Here is a 16965-nt window from a genome sequence, read left to right as displayed (position 1 = left end):
TTCTGAATTAATGAATTCTAAGTGACATTTGACCACACTGTATTGAAATTTAACTTAGAAAAAGAATTAATTGATTGACAAAATTAAGGTAACATTTATAGATCAATTAAGCATTAGATATTTTTCCCCAGAATAAAAATGGTGTTTCCTGGGATGTCAGGACCACATTTGTTCTTTTGTCTCAGGAATTCAATGAATTGCAGTTACTGTGAGCCATCCTCTATATACATTGCAGGGGCTCCTTTTCCTCCTTTTTGTTCTAAAAATACTTTGAAAGTATGCACAAAATGACCTAGCTGGAAGCAGTATAATTAGTCATTGTGCTTTACCCTGGGCTAATTCACTTCCCAACTGGGTTGCATGTGAATAATTTAGATTCTGTAGATGATAGCAGTAAAATTTCAGTACTGAGATTAGTTTTATTTCAAAAAACTTTAATTACACTTGTTATGAAAAGTGTTTAGATATTGTAGGGTCTCGCTTTAACAACACAAAATTCAGAGGTTTTCCCCAAAAGAATAAGGTATCAGAAAATTTTTAAAAGACCTTTCACACTAAGCAACCTAACTACCTACTGGATAAACTTTCTGTCTTTCCCTTTTTATATATATTTTTGGTAATTTATTTGTAAGAACATGGCTTATGGTTTGGGGACGTGGATCAGTGGTATAGAGCATTCTCAGCATGCTCAAGGCCCTGGGTTCCATCCACAGTAAAGAGAGTGGGGGGCAGGGGCACTGACTTACCTTATCAGAACAAGTATTATCATCAGGTCCTCCACCAATCACGAACAATTTGCCTACACAGCTAGTCACTGCAGGAGAACTCACTGCTTCCTTAAGGGGAGCTACTTCAGTCCATCGATTTGAAAAGGAATCATAACACTCTACGCTGCTAAGTCTGTTTTGTCCATCATAGCCTCCTACGACGTATACCTACATGTAAAATACATAAAACCACTTAAATATCAAAAGTCCAAATTTTGAATTAGTTGGTTAAAGAAGGGATTTCCTCTCTTTAAAAGCCTTTGATAACTATAACTGCAATATATTTAACCCAGAGCTTCCGTGTCTTCTTCTTTTTTTAACACTACCATGAAGCCTTAAAGACTCTTTTTTTCCCTATGAGACCACTGTGGATGGAATTTTAATATCACAGATATACTGTATATTTGTTGTCTCACTGTATGTGTATCTGTATTTTGTACATGAAATCTTATGACTTTTTTCACACCCCCACTTCAAGAACAAATTTTCACCACTTCCTTGGTGATCATGGAGAACTGCATGATTTACCTTAAGTGTTCACACTCATGGATGATGAACTATTTGATTTTCATAAAGTAATAAACTATGAAACTAAAATATTAGGTAAGGATTATTAGATTATGAGAATTTGGAAGACAGGGCCTATCTTTTAGTACCTGATGCATAATGAATTTATAATCTTCACTTCAAAGAGCTTTAATGTACATTTTCACTTTACAAACAGGAAGAAGGCAGGGCAAATCAATATCTTTATATGAAAGATATCTGGAGCTTTTTTAATTTCAACAAAGCTCTCCGTGTTTCCTTTAGTGAGCAGTCGTCATCAACTCTTCCTTCATATCTGATTAATTTAATTAAGTTCTATTTATATCTATCTATATCTTCTTTCACACATCTCTTGTATCTGCCCATTCCTTTTGTTTGTCACTACCACCATCCTACCTTAGGGTCCACATGATTTCAAACCTCAAATAACCTCCTGATTTCCATTCTTGTGCTCTGGAAACTTATAGATTAATTTTCCTAAAACACTTCATCAATTCCTTTTTTTTTTTTTTTGGTACTGGGGATTGAACCCAGGGACCCTTGATCACTGAGCCACATCCCCAGCCCTTTTTTATATTTTCTTTAGAGTCAGGGACTTACTAAAAGGCCTCACTAAATTGCTGAGGTTGGCTTTGAACTTGTGATTCCTCCTGCCTCAGCCTCCTGAGCTGCTGGGATTATAGGCAAGCACCAAAGCACCTGGCCATCAATTCAACAGTTCAACAATGAATCCCAAGGGCCAAAGCCAAACTTCACATCTTGTCATTAAAATTTGTCTACAATTTATCTTTCAATGTTCCTTTAAATTTTTACAGAAGCTAATGTCACTTCTGTCATGCATTTCTCACATTATGTTATGATGACCTAATGGTGGATTTGTGCCCAGAACACCATACAGCTCAGGAAGGTAAAGTAACTTATAAAAGGTTGTGCAGCTCTAAGTGGTATGCGGTTTTAGGGAACAGGACAGCTGGGTTCATATCTAGCTCCGCCTCTCCATATATAGCAATTAATCTTCTCAGAAACTGAGTATTTATTCACTCAATTAAAAATGTACACAAGAGTACTTATCACATAACCTTAGAGATTAAACTTTAGTACATACTCCTATACGTATAAATGAAAAATGCACACCATGAGCATCAAGACAGAAGGGCTCTAGATTGAGAAAATCTGAGCTTTTGCCATTGCTTTATCTGTGTAACCTTGGGCAAGGTTTTCCTTATAAACTGACAAAGTTATAATAAATATCCTCTTTCTATATTCTAAATTCTAAGTCATCTTAGGTTTCCTTATAGAGAGTATTACAATTTTTAAATATATTCATAGATTTGAATTCAGCCTCTATTTTAATTTTTAGGGTAATGGTTTCCATGAACTGGGTACTTGCTGTGTAAAACAGAAATGATTCTTCTTATTTCTTGATTTAGCACCTTAAGCTTTGGGTACCTTTGAGTCAAGTATTTGTCAAATAAATTTGAATTTACTAATACATAATATTTTTTGATGCATCAATCATTTTCATTTGTCTATGTCCAGATTAAATAATTACAAATTATACTTTTAGTCAGAGCTCATCTCCTTTTAACCCCTCAATTATTTTAAAGTCTCTTTCCTAGTAATGCTTTGTCATTCTTTAGGCATAGCTACCAAAACTACATACAATATAGTAGGTATGAGCACATCAATGGTTTTCAAAAAGATTTCTATTGATATTTTATTTCCAGTACATCAATCACAATTTTTCATAGGCTTCGTTGATAGCTGCAGCATATATGATATTAAAGTCTCTAGTAATCAACAATAGCTTTTAAACTGTGTTTTGGGAAGCTCTAAGTGTCCACAGTATAGAGACTTCAAGAAGCCTCTTGTCGGGATATAGGGTAAGAAAGACTGATAGGGGTCTGAGTGGAAAATTCTAAGCCAACATCTTTGATTCAATTAGAAAAGTTCTGGTTTTTTTAAGTGTCTCTGAAATATCTCACTGTAAGGCCTTAAAGGTAGTGATTTTTTTAGAAAGAGGTTCAAGGGGACCAATCAAAGAATTATGTGCAGTCAAGTATCTCGTGATCCTCACTTAGATTTTTCATTCATTTAAGTTGGCTTTGGAAGCGCTCACAGAGATGCTGGCAGGGAATGGCTACAGACTCTGAATTACTCCCTAATACAGCTGCTAAAGATAATCTGTTTAATGTAATGGGTTTTTAATATAAGATTTAACTTTTAAAAAGAGTATACAGTACTTTAAAAGGTTAAGAAGGCTAGTATATGGTTCTTATCCTATATTGTATGTATTTTAATAATATTCATTATCTTTAGTCAATAATACATTTTCTTTAAAATATGTTAATGTTTATCTTGTTATTTAAATTTGTTTTGTCCTTACTTGTACAAAAAAAAAAGATAAAGTAACATCATTTTAGATAAGTAAATCTTAGCTTGCCTGCCTGCCAAATTCAGTAAAAGGAAAAAAAATTTTGCTTGGATTAGACATTGCCCTTTTGATGTAACTCCTTTCTTTTCCAATTCTTAGGCATTTGGATTCCAATGTGCATGAGAAAAGATATGTGCTACATTGCCATGAATTAGAAGTTGGGAGAACAAAATATCCATTCAAAATTACAGTGTCATATTGTTTATATCTTCAGTTTATCTACTGTGGTTAGGAATGGAAGGAAAAACTATTTGAATCCAAAACACCCAAAGGGAAAGTGAAATGCAGGACTTAGCTGTAGTATTTATTTTGGAAATGTACCAGCAATAGTAATAAAAAATGGTTTCTCTTACTTTACCAAGAAGGACAGCCATTTTGTGACGCCATCTGCCTTTATTTAGAGAGGCAACTCTGATCCAAATATTTAACTGTGAGTTATAAATCCAGACATCACGACTATTGATTCTTCCACCTTTAAATGCAAAACAGTGCACATGGAATAATATATCACTATATATTTATCATCAAGAGATCTATGTCACCAAAGCACAGGAGGCAATTCAAAAATTTGAGAATTAAGTTCAATAAATGAAAGAAAGACGCTCTTACAGCTTAATGAAAATAGTTCTACAGAGCAGATTTAAACTTTGTCAATTATGATCTTGAGAAGTAATGATTATAGGTCTTCTTAAAATAAAATATAGAATATGAGTCTTACAAATATATGATTGTTAATTTAGAAGTCAGATATCAGGACCCATCAAACAATTTTTTTTTTTTTTTAAGTACTGGGGATTGAACTGAGAAGCACTTTACCACTGAGCTACGTCCCCAATCTTTTTTTTTTGGGGGGGTGGGGGGAGGTGGTACCAGGGATTGAACTCAGGGGCACTCTACCACTGAGCCACATCCCCAGCCCTATTTTGTATTTTATTTAGAGACAGGGTCTCACTGAGCTGCTTAGTGCCTCACTTTTGTTGAGGCTAGCTTTGAACTCATGATCTTCCTGTCTCAGTCTCTGAGCTACTGGGATTATAGGCCTACACCACTGCCCCTGGCTGTTTTTAATTTTTATAAGACAGGTTTTCACTAAATTATAGAGGTCAGCCTCTAATTTGTGATATTCCTGCCTCAGCCTCCTGAATTGCTGGGATTATGGGTGTACACCACCATGTCTAGTGCCAATTAACAGACTTTTGAGCATAGATTCAATAGTTATATTCTACATTATCCTTATCCTTTTTTGTAGGGGGTGGGATTGGAACTGGGGATTGAACCCAGGGGCATTCAACCACCCATTTAGTTATGTGAGCCAATCCACAACCCTGTTTTCATTTTTTGAGACAGGGTCTTGCTAAGTTGTTTAGGTCCTCACTAAGTTGCTGAGGCTGGCCTAGAACTTGTGAACCTCCTGCCTTAGCCTCCTGAGTTGCTGGGATTATATGGTGTGCCACCATGCTCAGCTCATTCTATCTTGTGACTATTTTTAAAAGAAAAATATTATTTTTAGTTTAATTTGTTGTATAAAAAGATTTGCCTAAAGTGAGCATATTCACATTTCACTATTTTCTTTTAAAACACTATTGTTGTTTAAAACAGTCAAGCCATATCCAAATCAAAAGTAGCTAGCAACTCCAGTGATCCTTTATTTACCTGAAACAAGAATGTCATTCCTTAGAGCGCAGACTGCATACTCTGATTTGGTAAATTCTGGAAGCTTAGCCAAAGACTTCCATTCTCCTGTTACAGGATCATAACACTCAGTATATGGAAGGTTAAATCCTCCAACTCGTTCACAGCCTCCAACAACAACTATCACCTCTGAATAGCCAGTGGACCTAAAATAATTATTGTAAAAATGCAAATAATAATAAATATTAAAATATATTCAAAATTTTTTAAAATCCTAAAAACAAACCACACATTGTCATAAACAAACAGTTAAGTTTATTCTCTGCATACTTGCCAAAAGTACAGACTGGCAGTTACTTACTTGAGAATATTTACAGGGTAGATAGTGACATCATCATACAACAGAAAATGTCTATGGATATTTTTTTCTATGGGTTTTGTAAACCAGTCAAACGAGCCTATCTAATTTACTAATATTTAAACTAATATTAAAGACATTATCAAGTAATATTAAGAATGACTTTCAAATGCAGTTTTGTAGCAATTCAGATATATATAACCACACAAGGTTAAGATAATGGACTTTTTCTAACTGTAGGAAAATGCTGTTTTTTTTTTTTTATCAGACTGTTCATTCTAAAAAACTAATTAATGGGTTTGATCTAGGCACCCTGTAAAGAAGTTTATGTGACCCTTTATGCCCTGTGAAAACAACAAAAACCATCTACATATGAACCTGGAAGTGACCCCCTCTAGATACTGAATTTGCTGACACCTTGCTCTTGGATTTCCCAGTCTCCAGAATTGGGAGAACTGAGAGAATTGAATTTCCATTCTTTATAAGCCACCCAGTATGTGGTATCCTGCTATAATTCCTGAGTGGACTAAGATATCTTGATAATACATGCTTAATAAAAATAAGAAAAATAGTCTAGTTATCTAATACTAGGCAAATAGACTGACAATGAGAAAAATTCTAATTCAACGAAAGTTTTAAAAAAAAAGAAGGAGCTGGAGTTGTGGCTCAGTGGTAGAGCACTTGCCTTAAATATGTGAGGCACTGGGTTTTATTCTTAGCACTATATAAAATAAATAAATAAGTAAAATACAGGTATTGTGTCCATGTTCAACTAAAAATATAAAAAAGAAAAGAAAAAGAAGTTTATGTATTTGTTCAGAAGTAAATTTTAAAAATACAGAGTAAATAAATTAAGGTAATCTAACTAAAAGTGTCAGGCAGTCAGTAAAAATGCAAACAAAGGATGTTAAAGGGGAAAAAACACAAAATAAAAAATTATAGTTAGAGTGTAAAGGGGAAAAACACACACAAAAAAATTACAGAGTGTATTCAATGGTATGTTAAAAATGTATCTGAGAAAAAAATCCACCAAAATGCAGATGAAGGTTGTTTCTGAATGGTATGGTACTCCACTTTCAATCATTACAATTTTCAAATTGACAGTAAATCCAGCCTATTTTTAGAATGGAAAAAAAAAAAAAAAAAAAAGAAGAAGAAACACCTTTAAGACCATGAAGAGAATCCTAATGGTTCATGCTAGTCACTGGCCTCAACTAAAGATACACAGGAAAAACAAATGCTTAGCCAAGATCTCTTTGTTCATAAGCTTCAATAGACAGCTTTAGAATTTTAAAATTCTTTGCCTTTATATTTGTTCAGAAATTTAATCTAAATGAAAAAATCTTGTGATTACATTTTATGGTTACTACAAGTCAAATCTCATTAAAAAATTTCAATAATCTCTCTTTTTCTTCACTGATAATGGCATTTATTCTGGCAAGAATTGTGCAGTTTGCTACAAGAAAGATAAGGTATGGCATTTATGAACCATTTTACCGTGCCTCAAATGCAGAAGCAGATTTTCTTTCATAGTTGAAATATATATTCATGGTTTCCCCAACATCTGTGCTGCATTTCTCATCTAAAAACCAGACTGAGTAAGTTATATATAATCCCTCTTCTCTTAATTAAATGTGGAGAGAAAAAAAGACCACATCAGAATGCTGATAGTTTTTATCAATTATACCATAAAATTACTAAATACTGTCACTGGGGCTAAATCATTTCTAACTGTTTTAATGCAAAATCCAGAGTAATAATTATAGAACATTGGTTTTATACTTCACTTATAAGCTTGTAGTTTTGCCTATATTGAAGGTCCTATCTGTAATCAAATAGCCTTTAACTTAATTGATACAAGTCCGGTGTTCTCACCACAGTGTGTTAACCCAATAAAATATATCTATTTAATTAATTAATTAATCTATTTTTTTGGTGGTTCTGGGAATGTAACCAGGGTCTCGCACATGCTAAGCAAGTGTTCTGTTATTGAGCTATATCCCTAGTACTATTTCATTAATTTTTTTGAAGTAAAGTTTTTGATCTTCTACAATGATGAAATAAATATTTGCTGCTCTAGCATTAAATTTTGCCACTTCTCCCTAGGAAGGCATGACAACCAAATGGTTCTTTTTACAATAATATATTTTTAAAAATCTTCCTTTCTTTTATCATACATTCCAAAAGGTCCTTTTGATAATAATATATTTTTTAAAATTTTCCTTTTATTTCATCATAAATTCAAGAAAAGGTCAAATTTATATGATTTATGTGAAGGATAAAATAATTATAAATCTACAGATATTCTAAACCAAATAAACAAAACGTAGTAATTACCAGATTCAGTTAAAATCTGAAAAGGTAAAATATAGGAACTGCTGTCTGAAATAACAGACCTACTTATAAATCAATGTCAAATATGCCAGAAACAGATGAACTCCCAAACTTTCATCAACAACAAGGGTTGAAAGATGATCCTGACTAGTAACAAAATGGATTTTTAAGAAACACAATAAGGAAAGGAAGTGTGTTCCCATTTATTAGGAAATCAGAAAGGAGGGATAGGGAGAGATGTTAGTGATAGAGTCTATTCACCATTCTAAGACTTAAAAATATATGAAAATCAAACCATCACTAAGTCTAAGGAAACAGCATGATTCTCTAGTTTATAACATATTACACTACCAAATTCAATGTGTTGATTCATCTAAAGTTAGAAAAGGGGATTAATAAGCCCTAGAAACAATAAATAAATGAACAAATGAATAAAAGAATAAATAACAATCACAAAGGCAAATATTTGCTGTACCCAGGGAAAAGAGAATCTTAGGTAAGGTGACTTGAACATTATCTTTTCTTTGCCAAGAATATTTTAATGCTGGGTGAGAGAGTTCCTCAAGTTATATTAGCTGAGAGGACTCTGGTTCTAAAGACCCACCGACTCCCTTTGTTTAGATTCCATGTTTGCCAAACAACATTTGAATACTTTGGCTTCCCATATAGGGACTTGCCTATAGTAAGAGAACATACTGGGCAGATCGCTTTAACATTTTGAATCTCTTGACAGTTCCATTTCTCACCACAAATAGATTTACACAGACTAGAAGATAAATGAGTTAATAATCTCTCATAGTGAATGTTAAATCTGTCCCTAACAGTTTGATCTCTTCCTAATTTCTAAACCTGGTGAGGACACAGACCACCTGTGTGGTGAGGCTGTCTACCTGAAAGGCAATAGGCAGAATGGATTCTCTGAGGAAATGGCTGTATTGATCAGAATCAGTTAATTAATAAGTTCTCAAGAACTAACCATAGATGTTTTTAAATACTGAGCAACAAAGATGTTCATCTTAAAGTTTGAAAATCAGAAACAGCTGGATCCAGTGACTCATGCCTATAATCCCAGCTACTTGTAAAGCTGACGCAGGAGGATCCTAAATACAAGGCCATTCTGGGCAATTTAGTGGGATCCTATCTTAAAAAAAGAAAAGAGAAGAAAAGGAAGAGACGGAAAGAAAAGAGAAGAAAAGAAAAAGGGCCAGGATGTAGCTCAGTGGCAGTATATTTGCCCAGTATGTAGCAGGTCCTAGGGTTCAATCCCTAGTACAAAGGGGGAGAGGGATCAGAAACAGCTTAAATGTGCATGGTGATGGTGGTTATGGTATACCGTACTAGATTTCATATTATGGAACTACCTTTAATAAATATTAAGTGATAAAAAACAAAGAAAAGGATTACAATGCCACACATGAAATAATAAACTTATAGAGGAAAAAAAAGAATAAAGACGTAACTCAGAGTATCTGCCTAGCAGTTTGGCCAAAAAGAGTGTGAGAGAGAGAAAGAAGAAAGCCAATTACCTCTTACAGGTAAGACAATGGGTAATATTTTTGATTATATTTTCTAATTTTTCTCCAATTAATGTAAATTACCCTGGTCCTAATCTGCCCAATCTAAGACCAAACTAAATAAAAATTAGACCTTACTACTAACAGCCACCATTTGGTTTCTTTTCAGCCTAGCAGGCTTTTTAGTCATCAGACTTCTGCTGCTTCTTCCTGTTCCCATGGCCAGAAAAGATTGTCTGGCTCATTCAGAGATCTCTCTTCCCAAGAGGAGAGATTCAGTCTGAGTGATTGAACTTGTAATATATAAACTCCAAACCCATGAGAGGCCATTTTCAGCAAGACTAATGAAAGAAAATTATGCATACATGCCAAGAACAGAAGACAGAAGGCACACCTTGGTATTTGGGTGGGGATGGGTGCCAGGGATTGACCTTAGGGGCACTTGACCACTGAGCCACATCCCTAGCCCTATTTTGTATTTTATTTAGAGACAGGGTCTCACTGAGTTGCTTAGCATCTTGCTTTTGGGTGAGGCTGGCTTTGAACTCACTATCCTCCAGGGTTGCTGGGATTATAGGTGTAGCTACTGTACCCAGCCAGCTTGGTTTTTGATGGCTTTTTAGTAGCCTGTTCCAATAAGGTCCTGTGAATTTTTGTCCCTAGGTTCTACAAGATACAGTCTCCCTTAAATACATTTGCCTTTTTTTGGGGGGCAGGGAGGGAGGAAAGGGGATACTGGGAATTTAACCCAGGGGCTATTTACCGCTGATCTACATCTAAGCCCTTTTTTATATTTTGAGACAAGGTTTAGCTAAATTGCTAAGAATGACCTTGAACTTGTGATAATCCTGTCTCTACCTCCCAAGCCTCTTGGATTTACATTTGCCTTTTATGGAAAAAAAAAAAAGTCTCTATTATTCACAATCCAGAATTCTGATACATCATTAGAGTTCAATGGATTGCAGGAAAAAATACAAATGGCTTTTATACTCAGGAAAAATTTGAAAAATCTTCCACATTAAAAAAGAAATGTAAATTAAAATTATGAGATATCATTTTCCCTTTTCACAGTAGCAAAGATTTACAAAAACTAATGCAAACTAGGTTGGCAAAGGACTGCAGAAATATGTGCTTTCATATTTCTAGCTTAAGTATAAATTGGAAGGCAATTTTCACAATACCTACAAAAATTAAAACTATACATATCCTATGACTGCACAATACTACTACTAGTTATTCATGCTATAAATTAACATTGTATGTATGCAAAGACATAGGCTCAGAATAGTAACTAATCATGCTTTGCAATGGAAATACTTACACACTCTAGAAACAACCTAAATATCCATCAAGAGATGGGTTAAATAAATTAGTCTATTCATAAACGGCATACTATCCAGATCAAATCTGAAAAATTCCTGAATAACAAAATGGAGAAAGGTCTGCATGTGGTAAAATAGAACTTTTCCCAAGATCTTTTCAAGTAGTAAAAATGAGGTGAAGGATTTTGAGTGCAGTATCCTCTATATGTATAAGAAAAGTAGAGAGGTTTGCATATGAACACACATGCACGCGCATGCATGCACACACACACACACGTGTAAACAAAGAATATCTCTAGGGGCTGTGGCTGTGGCTCAGTGGTAGAACACTCACTGGCATGTGTAAGGAATTGGGTTTGATCTTCAGCTCCACATAAAAATAAATAAAATAAAGGTATTGTGTCTATCTACAACTAAACATATTTTAACCACCCTCCCCCCCCCCTTTTTTTTAAAAGATGATTTCTAAAAGAAGTTCAGAGGAACAGAGTGTAAGGTAGAAGACTTAAATGTATACTCTTACATTAAAAAAAGGGTCTGAGTTCAAAAGAATATATATAAATTTGGTAAGCCATACTTCCTATAATATAGAATATCTTTTGTGTGAACATGTATGTGGTACTAGGAATTGAATCCAGTGGCAATGGTACTCTACCAATGACCTACATCCCCAGCCCATTTCATTTATTAAATTTTGAGACAGGGTCTCACTAAGTTGCCAAGGCTGGCCTTGAATTTGGTATCCTACTGCCTAAGCCCTGTGAGTCGCAGGATTACAGGTGTGTCCCACCACACCTGGCTAGAATATCTTTTTTAAGAGTGACTGGAAAAGGAATTTAGATTCTAGATTCTAGTCCTATCCCTGATACTAAGTAATTTTGTAACCAGAGTAAGTCATTTTGCTTAATTATGCCCTGTTTTTATCACCTATAAAATAAGGAACAAGAAATTTATTAAATAATCATAAAATATCATTTCTTAAAAAAAATATTCTTTAACTCTCTTAGTTTTCTCCTTGGTTTACAATAGGAACTTGAGCATTGTCCTCATTATGGCAATTAAATTCTATATTCACTATACAGATAACAGGAAGTGAACAATATTAAAAGAGACAAGCACTTTAATTGTTGATTCTAACTCAAAATAATGAACTTACAAGTCTTAGCTTTCTCTGTTGCTCAATGGAGTATGGCAAAGGACACTGATATCTTGCACAAACATTAACAATTTGCCACTTATGGTCAATACACTGTAAGATGCTTGTTTAGTTTAATATCATCCGTGTTTCTACATGAGAACCTCATTATGTAGGTAGTCCAGCCCTCCCAAAATGGAAAATTAGCATCTGTCAGGGGAGACTACTACTTTTTCCAGAGAATCATGGTAGGAACAATCTAGATTGAGACACAATGCAAAATCAGAACCAAGCTACCAAGCAATTAGGGGTTTAAATGTCTGGGGGCTGGGGATGTGTGTGGCTCAAGCGGTAGCGCGCTCGCCTGGCATGCGTGCGGCCCAGGTTCGATCCTCAGCACCACATACAAAGATGTTGTGTCCGCGGAGAACTAAAAAAAATAAATAAATATTAAAATTCTCTCTCTCTCTCTCTGTCTGTCTTTAAAAAAATAATAATAAATATCTGGTACTCAGGATAGAATGGAAATTAGTATTTGGGCTAGGGCAAGAAATGGAAATTAAGTGTATTGGAGGTCAGAATCAGATTGTCAAACAATGGCCAGGAATGTGAAACATCAGAGCCAGAGACAGTAAATACCACAGTTAAGATTCATGAACTGGGACAAAGCCAGAGACCCACTGTAAGCAGAGAAACCATTTTTCTCCTGATGAAGAGTTTGAAGCCTAGTACTTTGCTTACAGGGGTGACACAGAGACAGTACTCGACAAAACTTAGGCTTTATATAAGTTGGTTAATAAATGATTCTTTTTCTTTTTCTTTTTTTATAGTAAGTGGACACAATACCTTCATTTTATTTTTATGTGGTTCTGAGGATCGAACCCAATGCCTCACATGGGCAAGGCAAGCATTCTACCAACTGAGCTACAGTCCCAGCCCTAAATGATTCTTTTTAGAGTTCAAGAATATTTCTGAGTCCAAATGTGTGTTAGATTGTCAATATGAGCATATAAATTTTCTGCTCCTCCCCATGTTTTCCACCTTAATGTGAAATTTTCAACTTGGGAACTTACCAAGAGGACTGAAGGAAGAAAACAGGCAAAACAGTAAATTAAACAGTTATTGAATAAAAAGCTTATTTAATAAGGTCCTATAAAACATCGTTTTTGCAGAATGTGTTTTAAATATTAATATTGAAAATGTACAAGAGACACTATGCATACTACTTAGGAGCATATACTCTAGAACCAGAACACTTGTTTTCAATCCTTGCTCTGCCACTTACTAAACTATGTAACCTTGAACAAATTACTTCTCTGTGAGACTCAGTTTGCTCATCAGTAAAGTGGGCATAATAATGGCACTCTCTCTCAGGGCTTTTCTGAGCATTATGTTACATATGTAATTGTCCATAAAGCAGTTCCTGAACACAAACATTTGCCATTACTATTAGAAATGATGGGAAGGTAGTATGCATATGTAACAAAATTTGTTTTTAAATTAGAACAATTATAAAGTAAGCTTTGAAAAAAACTAATATATTCAAACAGATGCATAGTTTAAAATTTTTTTTAATTATGTTTAAAAAAGAAACTATTTGATAGCAAACATTTCTCTCTTAAACCATATTCCTACTCTGTAAATGTACAGTATAACTTTAGTGCCTTGCCCATGGTCATGGAATTTACTAGTTGTGTAGAGTGAGATTCTAAAGCCTGTCTGATTCTGAAGCCTGTACTCTTAATACATCCTGATGCTAGCACTGAAAAATATATCAAAACAAAGATTTGCAGTTGCAAAATATATATCATTAGAAATACAACCAAGTTAGGGGCTGGGGTAGTGGCTCAGTGGCAGAGAACTTGCCTCAAACATATGAGGCACTGGGTTCGATCCTCAGTACTACGAAAAATAAATAAATAAAATAAAGGTACAGTGTCCATCAAAACTAAAAAAAAAAAAAAAGAAATACATCCAAATTATTCCTAAGTTTTACTACCTTCTGTGATTAGTTTCTCTCTATGCAACCAAGGATTTACCACTGGCAGGGCAGATAATCAAAGCTTTGTGCTCTTCTTAGATTTGCCTCTTTCTAGGAAACTACTGTCACACTGCTTTTTAAACAATGTACTCTAGGATTTTCTCTTGTCATCTGAAAACACATGAGTATATAGGTAGAATACCCAGTATGGCTTGAGCTCTGAAGAATACTTGGCATAGGACAAACACTAAAAAAAAACACCGGCCAATTTGGGGAGTACAAGTTAACTACACAGTGGAGCGAGCAGACTGTCATCACCCTAACACAGAGTTAAATCTTTGCATCATTCATGGTGGGACAACAGCATATACTGTGCTCCTAATGTGGTTTAATATAAATACTTATGTACACAAATATTTAATTAGTATTCATCAAGTTGAAGGTTGTAGAACCATATTTCAGTTTCTAGGAATTAAAGTTAAACACCTTAAGAAGTAACCACATTAATCCAGTAAGGGGAATATTTTTATGGACAATTTTTTTCCAACAATTCAGAATCATGAAAAAGAAACTGTTTTGGAATAAAAGAGACTTCCTGGAAATAACCAGATGTAATGAGTGATTCTGGATTGGATACAAGTTTATTAAAGAATAGTTCAAATTTGAATATGGATTGGGCATGAGATAATATGAGCTGTTAAGTTTAATTTTAATCCTGCTATTTTGCCTATGCTATCTCTTTAAAAGACACAATCAAGTAATAAAATTAAAAATAAGTGTATAAATAAAACATATAAAAGAAATCTAAAATCCAAACAAAAGAAATGTGAATGAACAAATAAAAAAGTCTGGGTTAGAGATAACAGGTTTGGTTGTCAACAGCATGTATGGTAATTAAAATCATGAGAATAGATGAGATCACACAGGGAAGTACATAAGGTAAGAGAGAGATGAACGAGCAGATAATCAGTACTTCCAAGACTAGATATAAAGTAAGAGCAGCTGGAGAAAACCGGAGGACTATGAGAAAAATGATATTCCAGAAGCCCATGAAAAAAGCCAATAGAAAAGGCAATTAACAATGTCAAATCCTAAAGAGAGATCAAGTTGGAGAGGGACTGAAAAGAGGCCTGCAAATAAAAAGCAGAAGTTCTGGGGCTGGGGTAGTGGCTCAGCGGGGAGCCTTTGCCTAGAATATGTGAGGCCCTGGGTTCGAGCCTCAGCACCACTTAAATAAATAAATAAATAAAATAAAATAAAGATACTGTGTCCAACTACAACTAAAAAAATATATTTTTTAAAAAAATATTTATCCTTTAGTTTTTGGTGGACATAATATCTCTACTTTTTGTTTCTATGTGGTGTTGAGGATCGAACCCAGTACCCCCGTGCATGCCAGGCAAGCGTGCCGCCACCCGAGCCACATCCCCAGCCCTAAAAAAAAAAAAAAAAGCAGAAGGTCTGGGTTGGGCATGCTTGTAATCCCAGCGGTCTGGAGGCTGAGACAGGAGGATGGCCAGTTCAAAGTCAGCCTCAGCAAAAATGAGGCGCTGAGCAACTCAGTGAGACCCTGTCTCTAAATACAGTACAAAATAGGGCTTGGGATGTGGCTGAGTGGTCGAGTGCCCTTGAGTTCAATCCCCATTCCTCATGTAATGCCCACATAAAATAAATATCTTCTATTATATTTACAGTGGCCTGCAAATTCAATATAACTGTAGCTTGTTTTTTCTTATTCATTTCCTAAACTAAGGTGATGCTATAATCTTCCACATAGATGTGTTCTGCTGTATAAAATGGATTGGTTCCCTTAAACATTAGATGCCAAACAAATTTTTGGAAATCAAATAATTAAGTGGATTAGGAAAATTTTCTCTTTAAAGGAATGATAAGCTACCTACTCAGCAATCTGATTCTATTCAGGTTATATCTTTATAAATAATACAATAAATAGCTTATTTGAATTTTACAACGGATTACCCTTGGTCCCTACTCTAGTACTATAAAATATACAGGCTGGGTACTAGTCAACCTCATTTGACCCCCCAGAACATTCTGTCTGCTATAAGGGAATTCTGCTTGAAAAAGTGATTTTACCCTTAGAGTGATACTATGTGTTCAGAAAAGTCCCAGAAGAGCTAATAATCACACAGCCCCAGGCTGTTTAGTTTTCTTTATGAGTACATTCAGGAAACTTGGTCTTTCCACATTCCTAAGATCAGTCCAAGTGTTTTAATGGTCCTTTAAAAAAAAAATTAACTTACAAAAAAAAGAAAATCAGGCTGGGGTTATAGCTCAGTGGTAGAGCTCTTGCCTATCACTTGTGAGACAACAAGTTTAATCCTTAGCACGACATAGAAATAAATAAATAAATAGAATAAAGGTATTGAGCCCATCTATAACTAAAAATATTTTTAAAAACATCAGTGTAATTATAGGATAAAATTGTATGCTTTCTATGCTTTGCTAAAGACTTGAATAAAATGTTCTAGACTTTTAAGTAAATTCAGTTACTCATCCTGGTATAAGGAAATACTATATTAATTTTTTTTTTTGCGGGGGGGTTACCAGGGATTGAACTCAGGCATAGACCACTGAGCCACATCCCCAGCCCTATATGTATTTTATTTAGAGATAGTGTCTCACTGAGTTGCTTAGCGCCTCATTTTTGCTGAGACTGGCTTTGAACTTGCGATCTTCCTGCTTCAGGAAGGTCCCAAGCTGCTGGGATTACAGGCGTGTGCCACTGCGCTCGGTCCTAATTTTGTATTATAATAGTTACCCAATATTGTATCTAATTATAAAAAGTTTAGACTTTCAAGTATTGATCCATATAATACTGCATACATAATAGTAGCTAGTTATTATTAGGGACTTTCTACATATATGTTGGATGCCTAAGGACTATTGAATTTAATAGCTCCAATCTGAAATCCTGTGAA

General features: G+C 34.7%; 1 protein-coding gene across 8 annotated transcripts in view; it reads right to left on the bottom strand.

The window, feature by feature from the left end:
- Klhl24 (kelch like family member 24) overlaps positions 1-16965 on the bottom strand; it is a 57792-nt gene that overhangs the window by 26352 nt on the left and 14475 nt on the right. For all 8 annotated transcript variants that reach the window (XM_071615143.1, XM_071615145.1, XM_027951443.2 and 5 more), the window contains 3 exons: positions 5401-5585; positions 4101-4219; positions 747-935 (listed from right to left, as the gene is read on the bottom strand). In XM_071615143.1, coding sequence (XP_071471244.1) covers positions 747-935; positions 4101-4219; positions 5401-5585 — 493 coding nt within the window. The remainder of the gene's footprint in view (positions 1-746; positions 936-4100; positions 4220-5400; positions 5586-16965) is intronic.

The sequence above is a fragment of the Marmota flaviventris genome, chromosome 8 (genome assembly GCF_047511675.1).
Source record: "Marmota flaviventris isolate mMarFla1 chromosome 8, mMarFla1.hap1, whole genome shotgun sequence".
In the NCBI taxonomy this organism is placed as follows: domain Eukaryota; kingdom Metazoa; phylum Chordata; class Mammalia; order Rodentia; family Sciuridae; genus Marmota; species Marmota flaviventris.
The sequence above is the reverse complement of the archived record's forward strand: the minus strand, read 5'-3'. Positions and strand labels throughout refer to the sequence as shown.